Raw genomic sequence first — 18,912 nt, forward strand, 5'->3', positions numbered from 1 at the left:
GAACTGCTCTACATCGCGCCATGTGTTGGAGAGCACCTCGCCTCCGCTTAGCTAGCGATACCTGTTTGTTCAACAGACATTATCATTTATAGATTGTTAAGGAGTAACGTTTGACATTTTTCAGACAGAGATCAGAGCTCCGTGTGTTTTAGAGGGTAGCTGCTGATTGCCAGAGATATCACGGCCATGTGCTTTTCTCCCCATGCGGGGAACGCTTTCCCGTCAGAGCTGAACACGATCAGATAGAGTGCCGGCGTCTATTGATTTTTAAAGTTTGTCCTGTTTCATTACTATGTGGGTGCAGCCACGGGGTACAGCTAGTTAATAAATTAATTCATTAATTAAACTTGTGAAACTTAACATACATAACTATTGTGACACTGGCTGGTTAATATTTCGCCATATGTTTTCCATCCATCTTGCAGCAAAGAGGCATAAATGTGGATGAAAGCCGAATTTCTTTGAATGCTGTTTCATGACACTGTGGTATAGCGGGTCCACAGCTCACTGTGCAAAGGCCGTTCATTTTAAATAAATGATCACCGCGCTCGCGGCTTAGCGAGGGGACGTTGGGCCATAGTGGGCCGTGGGGCAATCTGTAGGGTGTGGCCGTTTCTCACCGAGTGCACAGGTGAGGAACTGCCCACATTCGTGATTGTCCCATGGCTAATGCTGCAGCTGCTGTGGCCCGCGTCATTTTAAAAAGCGCGAGGCGGCTGAGAGAGGGGAAGATCGAGCTCAGAGAGAAGAGAAAAGAAAGAAAGAGAAAGGAAAGGAAAGGAAAGAGGACGGAGGTTACTGGGAGCAGATGAGGAGGCAGGTCGGTGAGAGAGAGAGAGAGCGCGAGCCGTGAAGAGCGAGCGAGCGAGTGAACAAGCGCTCACGGGCAGCTGCGAGGGCCTGGGGTGTTGGGCCTACACCCAGGCGTTGGAGTTAGATGTCGCTCCCGCTGAACGATCAGGTAGCGGGAGTGACCAAGGGAAGGCGACTGGCCGCAGAGAAGCCACGGAAAGGCAATGGAAGTCGAGACACTTGGTGATGGAATCCTCAACGTGGGCGACCTGGAAATTTGTGGAAATCCAGGTCTCTGAGGCTGGGATGAGTGCCGCCTGAAGCCAGGGTTCGGGAGGTCTCCAGTCTCATGAGTGAGAAGTAGAGGGCAGCTGCAGAGAGCGTCTCGCCTGCTGCGAGGCCCAACCGGGAGAAGCAGGTGAGACGCTAGCACAAAAGAAGGCACCGAGCTTGTTGTTGTTGTTTTTAAAAAACTGCTTCCTGTAAGAAACATTTTAAACCTCTCGTTTTAAAGGATTGTTTTTTCTATTGTTTTAACTTCCACGTCGGTTTTTATGGATTATTTGTTTAATGAAGAAATTTGAGAACTGCACTTTATGAACACTGTTTTGTTTGACTGTCTTTTAATAAAAGCACTGATGCATTTTTTCAACCATCCCCTTTGCTCAATTATTGCCTTCACTGACTAGCTCACTCGGTTACGTTATCGACGGTGTTGGGTTCAAATGCTTCCAAATCAGATGGGAGTGTGGAGCCAGAACCCGCATCGTCACAGACACTCTCTTGCATGTTGTAATCGTTCCAGTTAGCCAATAAAAGGAGCCATTTTGCTTAACTTCTCACCACATCCATAATGGCTAACACGGTACAACACCCTAGTACTACATGACACTCTCTAGAAACTGTAGATGTAACTTTCTGCCAGCTTTTGTCATTTTTGTGCAATCAATACATTAATTCATTTTGTTACAGTAGTGCTTTTCACAGCAATGTTCACCCGTCACAAGGAGCATATCACAATTCAGAAAAGAAATCATTGAACGTACAGTCAAAGGTGTGGAGTGAATGTAAGAAAAGAAAGAGATGGCATGACTGCGTCAGGTCAGGTTTATTTCTGTTTAAATCTAATCTGTGAGCAATGGCTTAGGCACGCTGTCAATGAGAATCTCTGGTGAGTTTAGCACCTCAGGACAGATTAAAAGGAAAAAGACAAAGAAGGCAATTAAGGAGTACTGTACGCTGATAAGTGACGTAAAAGGAAGAGACAAGGATCGAGAGAAAGGGACAGACAAACATGAAGAGAACGGGCAAGTGCCAGTGCTAAAGATGAGCAGAATTATCACGCACACCTGTTTATGCTATTTTTGAGTATTGCTCTGATCAATAATGAAAATTAAAAGAAGATAACAATAAATGTAGACTGTAAAAATGTGATCCTTGGCATTTCATGCACTATATACAGGATCTCACCACAGTGAGTACACCCCTCACATCTTTGTAAATATTTTCATGGGACAACACTGAAGATATGACACTTTAATCCAATGTCAAGTAGTCCGTGTACATCTTGTATCACCGTGTAAATTTGCTGTCCCCTCAAAATAACTCAACACACAGCCATTGATGTCTATACCGCTGGCAACAAAAGTGAGTACACCGCTAGCGAGGACACGTGGGTCCGAACGGCACAACCCGAAAGGGCAGCACGTCCCCGGAGAGGGTCCTGCTATGTCCCCAGGGTCCATCACGGCACCCTGGGACATTTTTCTTCGGCGCTCGCGCCGCTCTCGCCCCCGTTGTCCCCCCAGCTGGGTCACTATCGGCCTCCCGGCGTGGAGCTCTCCCGCAGGCGGCCCGCTTCAGGAGGGCAGGTCCCTGACGACGCCGCCCTCAGCGCCGCCGGGCTTCGACCTGTGAAACAAGGAAAAAGAGGGCCAGAAGCACTGCCAGGACACTCACCCCGGCGCCCTGCCGGTCTCCGTACCCGCAGTGCTCCTGCCCCCTTCCGACAGCCCCCGACTTGCCTGCTGAAGTCCTCCGCTGCTGGTTCCGTGTGCCCGTCCGCGGCACCGCTCTCACAGGCAGCTCGCCCAGCCGCCCAGGGGACTTCCTCTGCCCGCACAGAGGACAGCCTTTCTCGGACGCGCACCCAGCGCGCGTTTCCTATCGGAGGAACCGGCATTCACCCTTCGGTTCCTCCTTCTTTTCTTGGACGCCCTGACGGTCTGGGTCTGAGCACAGCACAAGCTCAAACCCCGCTCCGTCTGCGTCCAGGCAGAGCGACAGGAGACTGCTGCGGGCTTGGAGCGCAGGGCGCTAGGACCCAGGGCACTCAGCAGCCCCGATCCTACCAGCCCCTGCGTGTTCGATCTCCCCGCCTCTTCAGCCGTCTGCACCGCCGCGTCCGCTGTCGGGAAGTTGCCTACTCGGCGCTGATCGTCCCAAAAAAGGTCACAGCCTTGTTCGGCGAACCCCCTCCTTTGCTTTACGGGAACGGCAACACTCACCATTCCCGCTGTATTCTGCCTGCCTCGGTTCCAGCGCCGCGCCCGATCCTCCGTCTCACGCGGGCGCTCTCCCGACGCGACCGCCTTTCCCGTCAGCTGCTCACACTGAGCGGCGAGAACACGTAGCAACTCCTCTAAAGACGGCTTGGCGGGCCGAAGGGACTCCTCTGACACACGCCGAGCCGCTGGTGGAAAGAGAGAGACAGACGTCGGTGGGCTTACCTGTTCATCAGCTCCACGCGCCGCCTGCCTCCTCTGGGCCACTCCCTCTGGCCCAATCGGGTTCTTCTCTGACACGAGACTGGCATTCCTTGGGCCCGCTCTATCCAATCATCGGCGGGCACACAAGACACACCGGCCAATCCCGTGCCTGTCAGCGGCGGGACCTCCGCCCGCGCCATCTTGTCTCCCCTGTTCTGGCTGCGGAGACGTGCCTCTTCGCCGCACCGCAGCTGCGCTTCATTTCGCGGCCTCCTCAGCGGCCGTCGCCGTGCTGCCGACAGCCCGTGGCCCGGCGTGCTCCTGCCACAGACGCGGATCCGGTTCGTCCCTCCCTGCGGAGAACAAGGTACATCCAACCCCACAGGGCAGGGTACTCACCTCCCGAATCCCGTCGTGCCTCGGCCCCTGCCTCGGTGTGGCCTTCAGCGAAGCAACGCCGGCCTGGCTGTCCGTCTCAACAGCGCGGCTCTCGGAGCCCGCTGCGCTCCAGCGAGGCCCGTTCCTCCTCCGCACCCGGGGATGGCCTCTCTTCGTCCGCGGTTTCCGGTAAACGCCCCGCGGGGTTATGCACGGGCCGCTCCTGCGGCCAGTGTGAGGGGTCCGCTGCTGCGCCGGGCCGTTCACAGACATTCTTGATTTTGATGCAGGTCCCCGCCTTGAATCAGGCGGAGCATCCTGCCGGCTACGCCACTGTGAACGCTGGCCCCGGCACAGACAGACGGACACCATATTTTTTCCACACACTATTTATTTATATACACTATATACAAGTCTTTTGCTCACGTGCACCCCCAGTGCCTTCTCGCACCGAATTCCCCAAAGTCCAGGCCCACAGTCCTTTGTGCCTTCCTGGCCGCCTCCAGTCCTTCCTTCCGCTCAGTCCACTTCCTCCCGACTTCCACCTCTGACTGGAGGGAGGCGGCCCCTTAAATAATGCCCCGGATGAGCCCCAGGTGTTTCCGGCCTCTTCTCTTTAGCCGCCCCAAGCGTGGCGGAAGTGTCGGCTGCTTCCTGGCGGCTCTCCGGGCGCCACCCAAAGTCTTCCCCCCGGCACTTCCTGGTGTGGCGGAAGTGCCGGGCTCACGGGATAATTAGGCCCTGGGGCGCCGCCTGGCGGTGGCCACGGGTCCCTACAGGGTAGGGCTTCCATGCCCTGTACCCGAGGCCCCCTGCCTAACCAGGACGGACGCCCCCACTCCGCCTGGAGGAGGCACTTGCCCTCCTCTTGTCCTCAAGGTGTCCCGGCGGGCTCCAGCCCCAGCCGCGGACCGTACGGGATGAACCGGCATCGGAGCGCCACCTGCCGGTGACCACGGGCCCCTACAGGGCTGGGCTTCCATGCCCTTGACCCGTGGTCCCCAACAGGACCAGGACGGACGCCCCCTCGCGGTGTGGAGGAGGCACAAGCCCCCCTCTCGTCCTCCTGAGCGACCACAATAGATAGATATGAAAGGCACTATATAATAGATAGATAGATAGATAGATAGATAGATAGATAGATAGATAGATAGATAGATAGATAGATAGATAGATAGATAGATATGAAAGGCACTATATAATAGATAGATAGATAGATAGATAGATAGATAGATAGATAGATAGATAGATAGATAGATAGATAGATATGAAAGGCACTATATAATAGATAGATAGATAGATAGATAGATAGATAGATAGATAGATAGATAGATAGATAGATAGATAGATAGATAGATAGATAGATAGATACTTTATTAATCCCAAGGGGAAATTCATTAAAAAAATAAATAAAAACACAGCAACCTGCATTCTCTGTAGGTTCTGACATTTTTCACCAGCACAGCAAGTCCATCGATCTTAATTGGTAGTGAGTTCACATTTCCAGGGATCACAAAAGGCACCGACGGTTTATAATGCCATTTTTATGTAAGCTGCTTGGCTTTTATCTTATCTTTTATCTTTGCGCAGGCTCGGCTGCTCCGATGTCGTCTTCTTACCTCGTCAGGTAAATAGTGAACCACACTGGCGTGGGCATTTCTTCTCAGTGCTTTAAGTTGACTACTTGAATAGGCGAGTCTCAGAGTGTAAAAACCCATGTCAAGTAGTAAAAATAGTAAAAAGTGTCGAGGGAGCGATTGCACATAAAAGAAAGTGGTAGAAGTGATCAGTGAAATAGAGAAAAATAGAAAAAAAAAGATAAAGTCATACACGGAGCTGCTGGAATGGCTGCCACTCGCGAGGCGCTGGAAATAACTTAACATAATGCTTCACTTGTATTTTTTTGTACTGTGGGAGGAAACCAGAGCATCTGGAGGAAACCCATGGAGACACAGGGAGAACATACAAACTCCACGCAGTGAGGACCCAGGAATGTCTTATCTATATTATCCATCCATCCATTATACAACCTGCTATATACTAACTACAGGGTCACAGAGGTCTGCTGTAGCCAGTCCCAGCCAACACTGGGTGCAAGGCAGGAATAAATTCCTGGGCAGGGCGCCAGCCCACCACAGGGCACACAGACACCAAGCACACACTAGGGACAATTTAGGATCACCAATGCACCCAAACTGCATGTCTTTGGACTGTGGGAGGAAACTCACGCAGACACGTGGAGAACATGCAAACTCCACACAGGGAGGACCCAGGGAATGTCTTACCTATATTATATTATATTATATTATATTATATTATATTATATTATATTATATTATATTATATTATATTATATTATATTATATTATATTGGGTAAAATATAAGGATGGTATGATACTGCAGTACTCAGTACTGCTACCTTAAGGTTCAAGTATCCTGATTTCAAATCATGTACTTTATCATTCTCCACTTGCAAACTCCACACAGTCACGATCCTAAAGCAAACTCTTCTGAAACTGCTAGAACAGATTAAACAGAATAATACGTGTAGTTAATTCATTCTATTTACCTAAATATTTATATCCTTCCTCTCCATCCACAATAGGATTAAGCCATGTTGACTGATGCAGGGTTCTTCTCAAACACTTTGCTGCTGCCGGTGGGTACAGAGTAAATGCCAGTTCCACTGCTTGCTGTTTTTTAACTGCCTCAGCAGCTTTGCCAAATGTACCTGTAAAATGAAAATAAAAAATAAAAAAAGCTAAATGTAGTGAGACAAAAAGTTTTTAGGCAAATCAAATTGAGATATTCAATGGTGCTGCACTTTTATAGTGACAGGTGAGCTAAAAGCTAACTACTATGGTATATACTCACGTATAAGCTGGGTCTTCAAACCCAAAATCAGACCCTGACTTGAATGCACGTTCAAAAATGCGACACTTATTTATTTATTTATTTATTTTGTTTACATCTTCTTGCCTCCTCCGATCTGGCATCAGTTTCTCAGACACATTGAATTTTGCTGTAGCAACGCAGTTACTGATTTCTTTCGCCACTTCAACGACTTTTCATTTCAAACCAGCTTCATATTTTCTTCTGATCGAACGCTCCATCGTAGATAAGGGATGCTCTTACGATAAAGGTGTATGAGGGTGTGAGATATGAAAAACACAAAACAGTGAAAACGTTGCTTCAGAATACTTCGGGTATTACCGTGTGGTCACGTAGGCACAAAAGAGAGAGAGAGAGGTGAGGCGCACACACTGATACAGCGCATTGCTGCACCCACACAGAAAACAAAAGGCCAATGTGCTCCATTGTTACTCTCTCAGGTAGGTGTTAGCATATTGTAATCCCTTGGACCAATAGCGTGAGTTTTCCACATTCGATTTATACGACTGACATTATAAAATACCAGAAATTATACTGTAAAATCAAGCCCTGACTTATCCGCGGGATAACTTATCTTTGAGTATACAGTGGTGTGAAAAACTATTTGCCCCCTTCCCGATTTCTTATTCTTTTGCATGTTTGTCACACAAAATGTTTCTGATCATCAAACACATTTAACCATTAGTCAAATATAACACAAGTAAACACAAAATGCAGTTTTTAAATGATGGTTTTATTATTTAGGAGAAAAAAATCCAAACCTACATGGCCCTGTGTGAAAAAGTAATTGCCCCCTTGTTAAAAAATCACCTAACTGTGGTGTATCACACCTGAGTTCAATTTCCGTAGCCACCCCCAGGCCTGATTACTGCCACACCTGTTTCAATCAAGACATCACTTCAATAGGAGCTGCCTGACACAGAGAAGTAGACCAAAAGCACCTCAAAAGCTAGACATCATGCCAAGATCCAAAGAAATTCAGGAACAAATGAGAACAGAAGTAATTGAGATCTATCAGTCTGGTAAAGGTTATAAAGCCATTTCTAAAGCTTTGGGACTCCAGCGAACCACAGTGAGAGCCATTATCCACAAATGGCAAAAACATGGAACAGTGGTGAACCTTCCCAGGAGTGGCCGGCCGACCAAAATTACCCCAAGAGCGCAGAGACGACTCATCCAAAAGGTCACAAAAGACCCCAGGACAACGTCTAAAGAACTGCAGGCCTCACTTGCCTCAATTAAGGTCAGTGTTCACGACTCCACCATAAGAAAGAGACTGGGCAAAACGGCCTGCATGGCAGATTTCCAAGACGCAAACCACTGTTAAGCAAAAGAACATTAGGGCTCGTCTCAATTTTGCTAAGAAACATCTCAATGATTGCCAAGACTTTTGGGAAAATACCTTGTGGAGTGATGAGACAAAAGTTGAACTTTTTGGAAGGCAAATATCCCGTTACATCTGGCGTAAAAGGAACACAGCATTTCAGAAAAGAACATCATACCAACAGTAAAATGTGGTGGTGGTAGTGTGATGGTCTGGGGTTGTTTTGCTGCTTCAGGACCTGGAAGGCTTGCTGTGATAGATGGAACCATGAATTCTACTGTCTACCAAAAAATCCTGAAGGAGAATGTCTGGCCATCTGTTCGTCAACTCAAGCTGAAGCGATCTTGGGTGCTGCAACAGGACAATGACCCAAAGCACACCAGCAAATCCACCTCTGAATGGATGAAGAAAATCAAAATGAAGACTTTGGAGTGGCCTAGTCAAAGTCCTGACCTGAATCCAATTGAGATGCTATGGCATGACCTTAAAAAGGCGGTTCATGCTGGAAAACCCTCAAATAAAGCTGAATTACAACAATTCTGCAAAGATGAGTGGGCCAAAATTCCTCCAGAGCGCCGTAAAAGACTCATTGCAAGTTATCGCAAACGCTTGACTGCAGTTATTGCTGCTAAGGGTGGCCCAACCAGTTATTAGGTTCGGGGGGCAATTACTTTTTCACACAGGGCCATGTAGGTTTGGATTTTTTTTTCTCCCTAAATAATAAAAACCATCATTTAAAAACTGCATTTTGTGTTTACTTGTGTTATATTTGACTAATGGTTAAATGTGTTTGATGATCAGAAACATTTTGTGTGACAAACATGCAAAAGAATAAGAAATCGGGAAGGGGGCAAATAGTTTTTCACACCACTATATAAGGTCAATATATTCAAAGAGAATCATAAGCATATATGAAAATAAGTATTACCGTATATACTCGTCTATAAGTTGGGTCTTGAAACCCAAAAACTCGATTATAAAAACTTGAATGCATCTTCAAAGATGCAACCTTTACATTTTCTTTTTACATCTTCTTGTCTCCTCCAATCTCTCACCAGTTTCTCAGACACATTGAATTTTGCTGTAGCAGCGCAGTTACCAATTTCTTTTGCCACTTCAACGACTTTTCATTTCAAACCAGCTTCATATTTTCTTCTGATCGAACGCCCCATCGTAGATAAGGGATGCTGTTACGATGAAGGTGTATGAGGGTGTGAGATACAGAAAACACAAATCAGTGCAAACGTCGCTTTGGAGTAGTCCGGGTATTACTGTGTGGTCACGTAGGCACAATACATAAAACAAAAGGCCGTGTGCTCCATTGTTACTCTCTCAGGTGGATGTTAGCATATCATAATCTCTGACCAATAGCGGGAGTTTTCCGCATTCGACTTATACGAGCGACATTATAAAATACCAGAAACTATACGATGAAATCAAGTCCTGACTTATCCGCGAGTATATACGATAGCTCTCAGGGTCTCAGAGATGTAAATTCTCCTTATGTTCAGGCGTTAGGCACCAGCTCAGCTAGTTTTTGTTTGTCTGTTTATTAAAGTTGATTTTTACTAAGTCAAGTATAAAGTGCAAACACTCTACAGGTTTTCTAATTTTTGTATATTTTTTCTCTAAACTGTGTGTATAACTGGTTTAACAAAATGCTATTTAATTCATAAAAGTCACTTTACTGGGTCTTCCCATTTTCTTATTATACCACGCTACAGCAAATTCAGTTTTAAAAAACTGAACAAACTAACAGTAAGCTTCTTCTAAACACTTTGTCAAACATGAGCCACGCTGTTGTGCTTTGTTTTCAGTTTCAGATTTCAGTTCTCCAGCCATGTGAGACACTTCTGGACTGAACACGGACTGGCAGCCTGTCCGGGGATTATTTCAGCCTTCAGGCTTCAGCTTCCTTGTACCCCTGCTCCGGATAAGCAGGACAGAAGGTGGAAGATGGACGGATGGATGTTGTGGTGCATGTGGTTCTTTCTCTGAACTTTAAATTCATTTTAAATTCAAGACATGCCATTAATAACTTGTTTTCTGTGGTCTTTACCTCTTTTATGTTAGGAAAATTCTTTTCTCTCTACGGGCTTTTTTTGAACCTTGTTTCTATAAAATATTCATTAATAGATCTGTTTCCTCGTATACTTGGGAGAGTGATGCATGAAAACACAAGCACGTTACAGACAAAGAGATTTAAAACATCTACACATCAAACCATGCAAGTAGAAAGTCTGCTTGAAACAGAACATTTACTGCGTTTCCATTACAGACGACCCCCTTAATTCGCAGGGGTTACGTTCCTAGAGCACCTGCGAATTGTGAAAAACCGCAAATTTTGGATGTGGTCAAAAAAAAATGCCTATTTTTATAGTTTAAACCCTAAATATGCCCCCAAAACACTTTAATTTCATTTCAAACTCAGCTTAATACATTACCCTAAAATAAAAAAATGTAAAGGTAAACCCGTCTACTGTACGGTACTGTACTGCTATGTCTACCACAGTGCTAGAATGTCAAATACCGATGTTATGTACTGGAATTCATGTATGCGCGTTTTCTTTGGTTTAAGTAGGGTAAATATGTAATAATTTAATTTAATAAAAATACAGCAAAATGTACGGGTACTCGCCAATAATGAGTGATATTGATTGATGATGAATAAGCTACGATGAAGGTATGTAATGAAGATAATGACTGCATAGCAAAGCAGAGGATTTAAAGCTCCTCGGGTGGCTACTGCGGCATAACTTTTGAGTTCCCGGAGCAAATCCAGTAGTTCAGCCTTCTCCTGGTCTTCTTCTTCTTACGTTCATTGCCAGAAGCCTTAGAAGGTGCAGGGCGTGCGGGCGACATCTTAGGGCTTTAAGAAGAACAAAATGAAAAACACGAGAACGCTCAGAGAACCACTCGAGAGAGCCACACGCGATAAACTGTTATGATGTGGCAATGCTGGGCTGCATCTGCCGGAGATGCGTCACAGGACAGCAGCCAATCAGCAGCAAGGAGAAATGAATAACGCTCTCGGATTGGCTACTTTCACCATCCCAAGCCGTATTTTCCTCTACAGTTGCTTTGTGTTCTCTCTACAGTGCAGTATTGCAACGTAAAAAGCCATCAAAAAATTGCAGAGGGATATTGGTGGTTTCCGTTAACAATTATTAGTTTGGTTCTAACTGGTGAGGAAGGCAGGCTCTATTGTAGGTACGGAGCTGGACAGTCCTACATCTGTGGCAGAGTGACTGGCACTGAGCAGGCTCCTGTCAATTATGGAGAATCCACTGAACAGGATCATCTCCAGACAGAGGAGCAGCTTCAGCCACAGACTGTTGTCACCGTCCTGCTCCACTGATAGACTGAGGAGACCCCACACTATGTGACTCTTCAATTCCACCCGGGGGGGTAAACGTTAACATTATACAAAGTTATTGTCTGTTATACCTGCATTGTTATCACTCTTTAATTTAATATTGTTCTTTATCAGTATGCTGCTGCTGGAGTATGGGAATGTCCCCTTGGGATTGATAAAGTATCTATCTATCTATCTATCTATCTATCTAATAGTGCCTATCTATCTATCTATCTATCTATCTATCTATCTATCTATCTATCTATCTATCTATCTATCTATCTATCTATCATATAGTGCCTATCTATCTATCTATCTATCTATCTATCGTGCCTATCTATCTATCTATCTATCTATCTATCTATCTATCTATCTATCTATCATATAGTGCCTATCTATCTATCTATCTATCATATAGTGCCTATCTATCTATCTATCTATCTATCTATCTATCTATCTATCTATCTATCTATCTATCTATTATATAGTGTCTATCTATCTATCTATCTATCTATCTATCTATCTAATGTATGTAAGCCCATTTAAGAGACACTTATTAAGTCAGTCTTTGGCAGGGCATTCAGTCTACAGTCGTCTCGATCTTTTTATTTTTACTTTGACACGTCTGTGTCTCATATGCTATGCCAGCGGTTCTCAACCTGTGGGGCGCAAGTAACAAAAAAGGGGGCGTGAAGATGTGAAAAAAAGAAAACAAGAAGAGAAAATATGAAAAATACATCTATAGGAACCAAAACAAATTAACTTAAACTACATTCTGATACTAGAAAAATAAATATAGAGTTAGATAAATGTCGATAAAAGTTAAGTGGGTATAATAAAACTTGTAGCGGTGTATCGGCAGCAAAAAACATAGGAATACATTTTATTAGGGTCTCACAAAAACGTTAGGGGGGTGTGATTAAAACTGTTATGAAAAATCGGGTCACAAATACTTAAAGGTTGAGAAACGCTGTGCTATGCCAATCTGAGAAGTAATACTTGGGGTGGGGTATGCGTTAACATTATACAAAGTTATTGTTTGTCTGTTATACATGCATTGTTATCTCTCTTTAATTTAATATTGTTCTTTATCAGTATGCTGCTGCTGGAGTATGTCAATCTCCCCCTGGGATTAATAAAGTATCTATCTATCTATCTATCTATCTATCTATCTATCTGTCTATCTATCTATTATATAGTGCCTTTCATATCTATCTATCTATCTGTCTATCTATCTATTATATAGTGCCTTTCATATCTATCTATCTATCTATCATATAGTACTTTTCACTTCTATCTATCTATCTAATTCTGATTTCATATATAAAATCAGTGTAAAAAAAATTAATAGAGAGGTGCTCTGAAGTTCCCAGTAGCAAACAAAAATATTTTTTTGTAGACCAGTGTTATCAATTACCATTTACATTTATTTGCTTAGTGGACACTTTTATCCAAAGCAACTTACAAAAGAAGTCAACATAATGAATTAAGCATCAGTCTGGGGGACTGTTTAGGAACAAGTGTGACAGGACAAGGTGACAAAATGAATCATCACAAGTGATGAAGCCAGAACATTCATCCATCCATCCATTACCCAACCCGTTATATCCTAACTACAGGGTCACGGGGCTCTGCTGGAGCCAATGCCAGCCAACACAGGGTGCAAGGCAGGAAAGAAACCCCGAGCAGGGTGCCAGCACAAAAACAGCTAATATCAGTTAGACAGAAATTCACCATACAAGAGAGTCTTCAGGCGCTTTTTAAACACATTAAGAGACAGTGGGCAACTCGTTAAAGCAGCCAGGAGCTACAATAAAAAGAGTCTGGACTGAGATTTGAATGCCACACAAAGGTGGCATCATCACTTGTGAATTTCCCCTTGGGATTAATAAAGTATCTATCTATCTATCTATCTATCTATCTATCTATCTATCTATCTATCTATCTATCTATCTATCTATCTATCACCAGGTGCTGCTGCTGATCGATAGACCGGAGTGGTCGAGAAGGAGCACAGGACCTCACAAGTGTCTTCATATACAGTACTCTGTAGGTGAGCATCAAGGATTTGAACTTAATATATGTCACCACAGGGAGCCAATGGACTGATCTGAAAAGAGGAGTGACATGTTCCCGCCTTGACTGATTGAACATCACACGTGTCACTGCCTTTTGCATCATCTTCAGCAGCTTCCTGACGCAGGCCGGTACTCCTGCCAGCAGAGAGTTGCTGTGCTACAGATGTGACAAGAACAAGGCCTGGACTGGGAGTTGTGCTGCATACTGATACAGTCTGATCTTGCGGATGTTGATCAGAGTGAATCTGCAAAACGGAGAGTCCATAACCACATGTACCTTGAAGGACAGCTGCCATCAATTGCTATCCCAAGTGCTGCGTACTGCGTACTGACTGGGTGGGTGTCGAAAAGAAAATGAGCCAAGCTGAACAGAGATGGGATGTTGAAGAGATGAATGAGGCAGACTTTCAGATTTTTGCAAAAATTATATTAGAGAAGTAAATATTTAACGTGAGTTTAATCACTTAATTTATTTAAACACTAAATATGGCCTTATCATAAATACTGCTTTATTTGGTAATAGTCTTGACTGTCTTGTATACGTCCATCCATCTATCCATTATTCAACCCGCTATATCCTAACTACAGGGTCATGGGGGACTGCTGGAGCCAATGCCAGCCAACATAGGGCACATGGCAGGACACAAAACCCGGGCATGGCACACACACACACACACACACACACACCAAGCACACACTAGGGACAATTTAGAATCGTCAATGCACCTAATCTGCATGTCTTTGGACTGTGGGAGGAAACCCACGCAGACACGGGGAGAACATGCAAAGTCCACACAGGGAGGACCCAGGAAGCGAACCCGGGTCTCCGAACCGTGAAGAAAGCAGCGCAATCCACTGCGCCACCGTGCCGTCCGTGTTGCAAACATTTAATTTCTTACTGAATTATGTTCTTCATTTTCAGTTTGCTTGTGTTGTATTAATAGTTGTCACGAATGGACTGGCAATCCTGGCTGAGATGGATCCTGCTCCTAACAAAATGGATGGTCTCTGCCAGGAGGCCGGCATCAGGGACCAGTGTGACAGAAGCCACAGTAGGTCTGGTATTTTGGCAGGGTACAAATGAGGTACTGTCTCTCATGTTCAAATCATTCCCCAAAACAGCTCCTATCTGCACACCTGCAGGGAAAAAGGAAAGTTGTGGTTCCATAGGGCTGCCCCATTTGTGATTGTACAGGTGGGCAGACTGGCACCAATGATTTTTTCGGCAGACCTGACTATTTGTTGTCGCCTGTTTTTGTCACATTTAGTCACTGATCCAAACCACACTGTTACGGACGAGCTGACTCAATGACTGTGGTGTAGAAGTGAATCAGCAGCTCCATTTGAGGGTTGAACTTCCTCAGCTGTCGCTGGACGTACATTCGCTGTTGTGCCTTTTTATGACAGATCCTCCATTGTTCTCTCGTTCACATTATGGTTCCTAGAAACATGAGGGTTTCCACAATTATCACAGCAATATTAAGAATGGAAACAGGGGTATAATATTGTGAGACATCTCCAAAAGTCCACTGTCATCTCCACAGGTCTGAAAGGTGAAGCAAAAGGCATCATTTCTGTTATGGGAACTGCAGTTCTCCCTTTACTACATCATTATTATAAATGAAATCTAACCAAAGCCAATATGGCCTCGAGCTCCTCCTAACGCGAACATTGCATTTGTATTCCACAAGCTGGCAATGATTAATTCTGACTTAATAAAGACAAACAAACAAGTTACGCTTCCAGTCAGACTTGAGTTAAGTTAGAATATTAAAAGAGAACCAACATTAACACAACTCCTATTTAGGTATGTGAGTGGAATAATCAGATTTAAAAAGAAAGCAGCCTCTCTGCCTGAGATGCAGGGAATTAGTATGATGGTCGAGTAGAAACGGATAATCAGTGCAACTTTGATATCGTAGCCTCAGGGTGCACCTTAATATCCCATGTGCAATTCGGCCACACTCCTGGCATTAAGGCCGGCTGTTAGTTATATTTTTAGACCGTTCAGCTAGTAGTAGTTCAAGGGAAATGGATCCTGAATCTATGGCTTTTCTGATGTAGCACAGAAATGGACCAATTTCCTTTCAATTCTAATATGAAAACTAAGAACAGAAAAAGTCTAGACCTTTCATTCAGAGTAACTCACTGTAAAAGGAGACCATACTCTCATTTACTATGGGCAAGAAAGCCCAGTTTCCTTCTGTGCTGTCATATAGTGGACAGGAGGTCTTGTGGCCTCTTGCATACTCTCCCTGGCCTTACCTCCACTCTTAGCCAGTCATCTCAAGCATATTTACCCTTATTACTGCTACTTTATAATCATTTTCCAAAATCTGCTATATGACTATGATTCCTAATGGTAGACAGTGTGGAACTGAGATTTTTGACATAAGAAACACAGATGGTTCATGGTACAGTAGTCACAGCCTTTGTGATGGACGGCTGGTGATATACTCGGTTTGTTATAATATTAAGGTTATTGTCGCTGTCTTTATGCACATTGTTATATGGATTTATTCATACAGGCCGACCAAGTATGGTACACAGGGACTAGGCTGCATTTAGAAACCATTAGCCTAGCAGTTTGGAGAATGGGACAAACTGCGGTGTGAGCTTTGTGCTATTCTTGTTAGAGGTGGGGTTTGAGTTTACTGTCCTTGTTTGGAGACCAGAGAGGGCCCTGCACGTGGAGAAGACAGTATAACTACAGTAGAACTTCGGTTCACGACCATAATTCGTTCCAAAACTCTGGTTAGGTAGATTGCCCAGAGGGGACTGGGCGGTCTCGTGGTCTGGAACCCCTACAGATTTTTTTTTTCTCCAACTTTTGGAGTTTTTTTTTTTTGTTTTTTCTGTCCTCCCTGGCCATCGGACCTTACTTATTCTATGTTAATTAATGTTGACTTATGTTTATTTTTTATTGTGTCTTCTATTTTTCTATTCATTTTGTAAAGCACTTTGAGCTACATTTTTTTGTATGAATATATGTGCTATAGAAATAAATGTTGATTGATTGATTGATTGAATTTCCCCCACAGGATTATATGTAAATACAATTAATCCGTTCCAGACCATACGAATTGTATGTAAATATATATATATTTTTTTTAGTTTTTAAGCACAAATATACTTAATTAAACCATAGAATGCACAGCGTAATAGTAAACTAAATGTAAAAACATTGAATAACACTGAGAAAACCTTGAACAACAGAGAAAACTAACACTGCAATAGTTCGCGCTATAGCGCTACCAACCGCTGGCTAAAAGCACTTTTTTTAATGAGCTTTAAGCACAGGGGAAAAAAATGAACATTTGAAAAAATCCGTAATTTAATAAACCACCAAGAAAAATAACATTGCAACAATGTACGCTACGAACTGATCGCTGGAAACAGAAGTGGAAACAAAATCAAGACCAGTGCTTTCTTTAACTGCCTTCCTACCTTAATGCGTCCAGCGCTCTCTCACGCTGCCTGTGTGTGTCGCTCTCTCTCACACTGCCTGTGTGTGTGTGTCTGTCTCTCTCACGCTGCCTGTGTGTGTGTGTCTGTCTCTCTCACGCTGCCTGTGTGTGTGCGTCTGTCTCTCTCGTGCTGCCTGTGTGTGTGTGTCTGTCTCTCTCACGCTGCCTGTGTGTGTGCGTGTGTGGCGCTCTCTCTCTTTCTCTCGCTCGCTGCACAGGGAGAGACTAAACATTTACAAACCGAAAGAGAAACTGGCTTGTTCGTATACCGAGTGTGTGGTCGTGAACCGAGGCAAAAGTATGGCAAACTTTTTGGTCGTAAACCGAGTTGTACGTGTACCGAGACGTTCGTGAACCGAGGTTCCACTGTACATGGAACAAGCAGTCAAACCCTTTCAAGCTGTCGGGCGGAAGAGTATGTCATCCGTCCGGAAAATTCTTTCAGCGTGGTGACGAAATATGGCAGACTACGTAGATCAAGACTCCCACCTCGATAGAGTCTGTCATAAGCTTCCCGTCTGTAACCGCTGTGGTATATGGCCGGCTTGTCATCCCAGCCAATACCCCCTGGCTGCCAGTTGGAGCCCTCCCTGCAGTATGGAGGTGCCCCGAAGACCAGCAGGAAATCATGGACTATGCATTTTTTTTTACACGACCCTGCTGGATACCACAGGGGCCGCCAGAGGGAGCTTCAGGGAGGACCGAAGAATCATTTGTGCCCTGCAACCCGGAAGTGCGTCATAGGAAGAGCGACAACAGAAGTGACGTGCTTCCGGGGTGAAGAAAAGGACTCGTACCTGACCCAGAAGTCATAAAGAATCACATGGACTGGGGATTGGAAACACTTCCGGGTCAGGGTGTATAAAAGGACTGTGGGAACTCCCAGACGGCGAGCTGAGCTGGGTGGAAGTGTGGCAACGCGTCTGGGAGTGGAGGAATTGTTTATTGTGTATTTGGAGTTATTGTATGAATATAGTGGTGGAGAAGGTGCTTTGTGCACTGTGGCATTTAAATAAAGTTGATTATTGTACTTTTACCTGGTTTCTAATGTCTTGGCCAAGGGTTCAAGGGAGCGATAGCGCCCCCTATCTGTCACACCGTGTAAAACCGTCAGTAAAGTAAGCTAAAGTATATCTGTTTCTCTCATGTGATTTTTGTACCGGCATAATCACGATGGGAGGGATATCGCCTTTTCTGTCATATTTCTATATTTTTCGGTTACTTAACATGCCGCAATTTCAAAAGAACACATTTCCAGAGAGCGAATGCTTCCTAAGGAAACAGCCGGCGGTTCAGTCCGGCCGGGACGTTCCCGGAATAAGAAGAATGGAGGAAGGCAGCCTTTTCAGGGCACTGCCTCCCCCCGGATGGCAGCAGTCCCCCCGATTCCCTCAGGGCATCCTGGGACATGGAGTCCATTTCCTCAGCCCTGTTGGGTGCCGCCAGGGGGAGCTCACAAAGAACCTGGGGACTCCTATTGTTACTATAACTCGGAAGTACTTCGGAGTCATGAGGACGGAAGCCCGCAGTGCTTCTGGGCTACTTTGGCAATTGACCCAGAAGAAGAGAAGGAACACTTCCGAGTCATGGACTATTTAAAGGACTGGTGAAAACCCAGCAAAGAGAGCCGGAGTTGGGAGGTTGAGTGACAAAGCTGCTGGGAGTGGAAGATTGTTATTGTTATTGATTATTTGTATTGTTATTGAGTATTGGAGAATTGTGGCGAGTGTGGTGCTTTGTGCGCTGTATCTGAAGAAAATAATATTAAATTCTTCTTGGTGCTTTTTACAAGTATGTCTTGGACGTCTGTCTGGTGGGTTTCATGGGGCAACAGCGACCTCTAGTGTCCACACCTTATAAACTTACAGTGGCAAGAATAAGTATGTGAAACCTTTGGAAATAATAATAATAGGTCAC

At 44.7% G+C, this 18,912-nt stretch overlaps 1 protein-coding gene across 1 annotated transcript in view; it reads right to left on the bottom strand.

Moving 5' to 3' along the window:
* The window catches only part of LOC120527133, a 307,413-nt gene that overhangs the window by 39,815 nt on the left and 248,686 nt on the right, over window positions 1-18,912 (bottom strand). Inside the window, exon 16 of the mRNA XM_039750231.1 lies at window positions 6,449-6,610. Within this exon, the coding sequence (XP_039606165.1) occupies window positions 6,449-6,610 (162 nt within the window). The remainder of the gene's footprint in view (window positions 1-6,448; window positions 6,611-18,912) is intronic.

This window comes from Polypterus senegalus, chromosome 4, assembly GCF_016835505.1.
Source record: "Polypterus senegalus isolate Bchr_013 chromosome 4, ASM1683550v1, whole genome shotgun sequence".
Classification (NCBI taxonomy): domain Eukaryota; kingdom Metazoa; phylum Chordata; class Cladistia; order Polypteriformes; family Polypteridae; genus Polypterus; species Polypterus senegalus.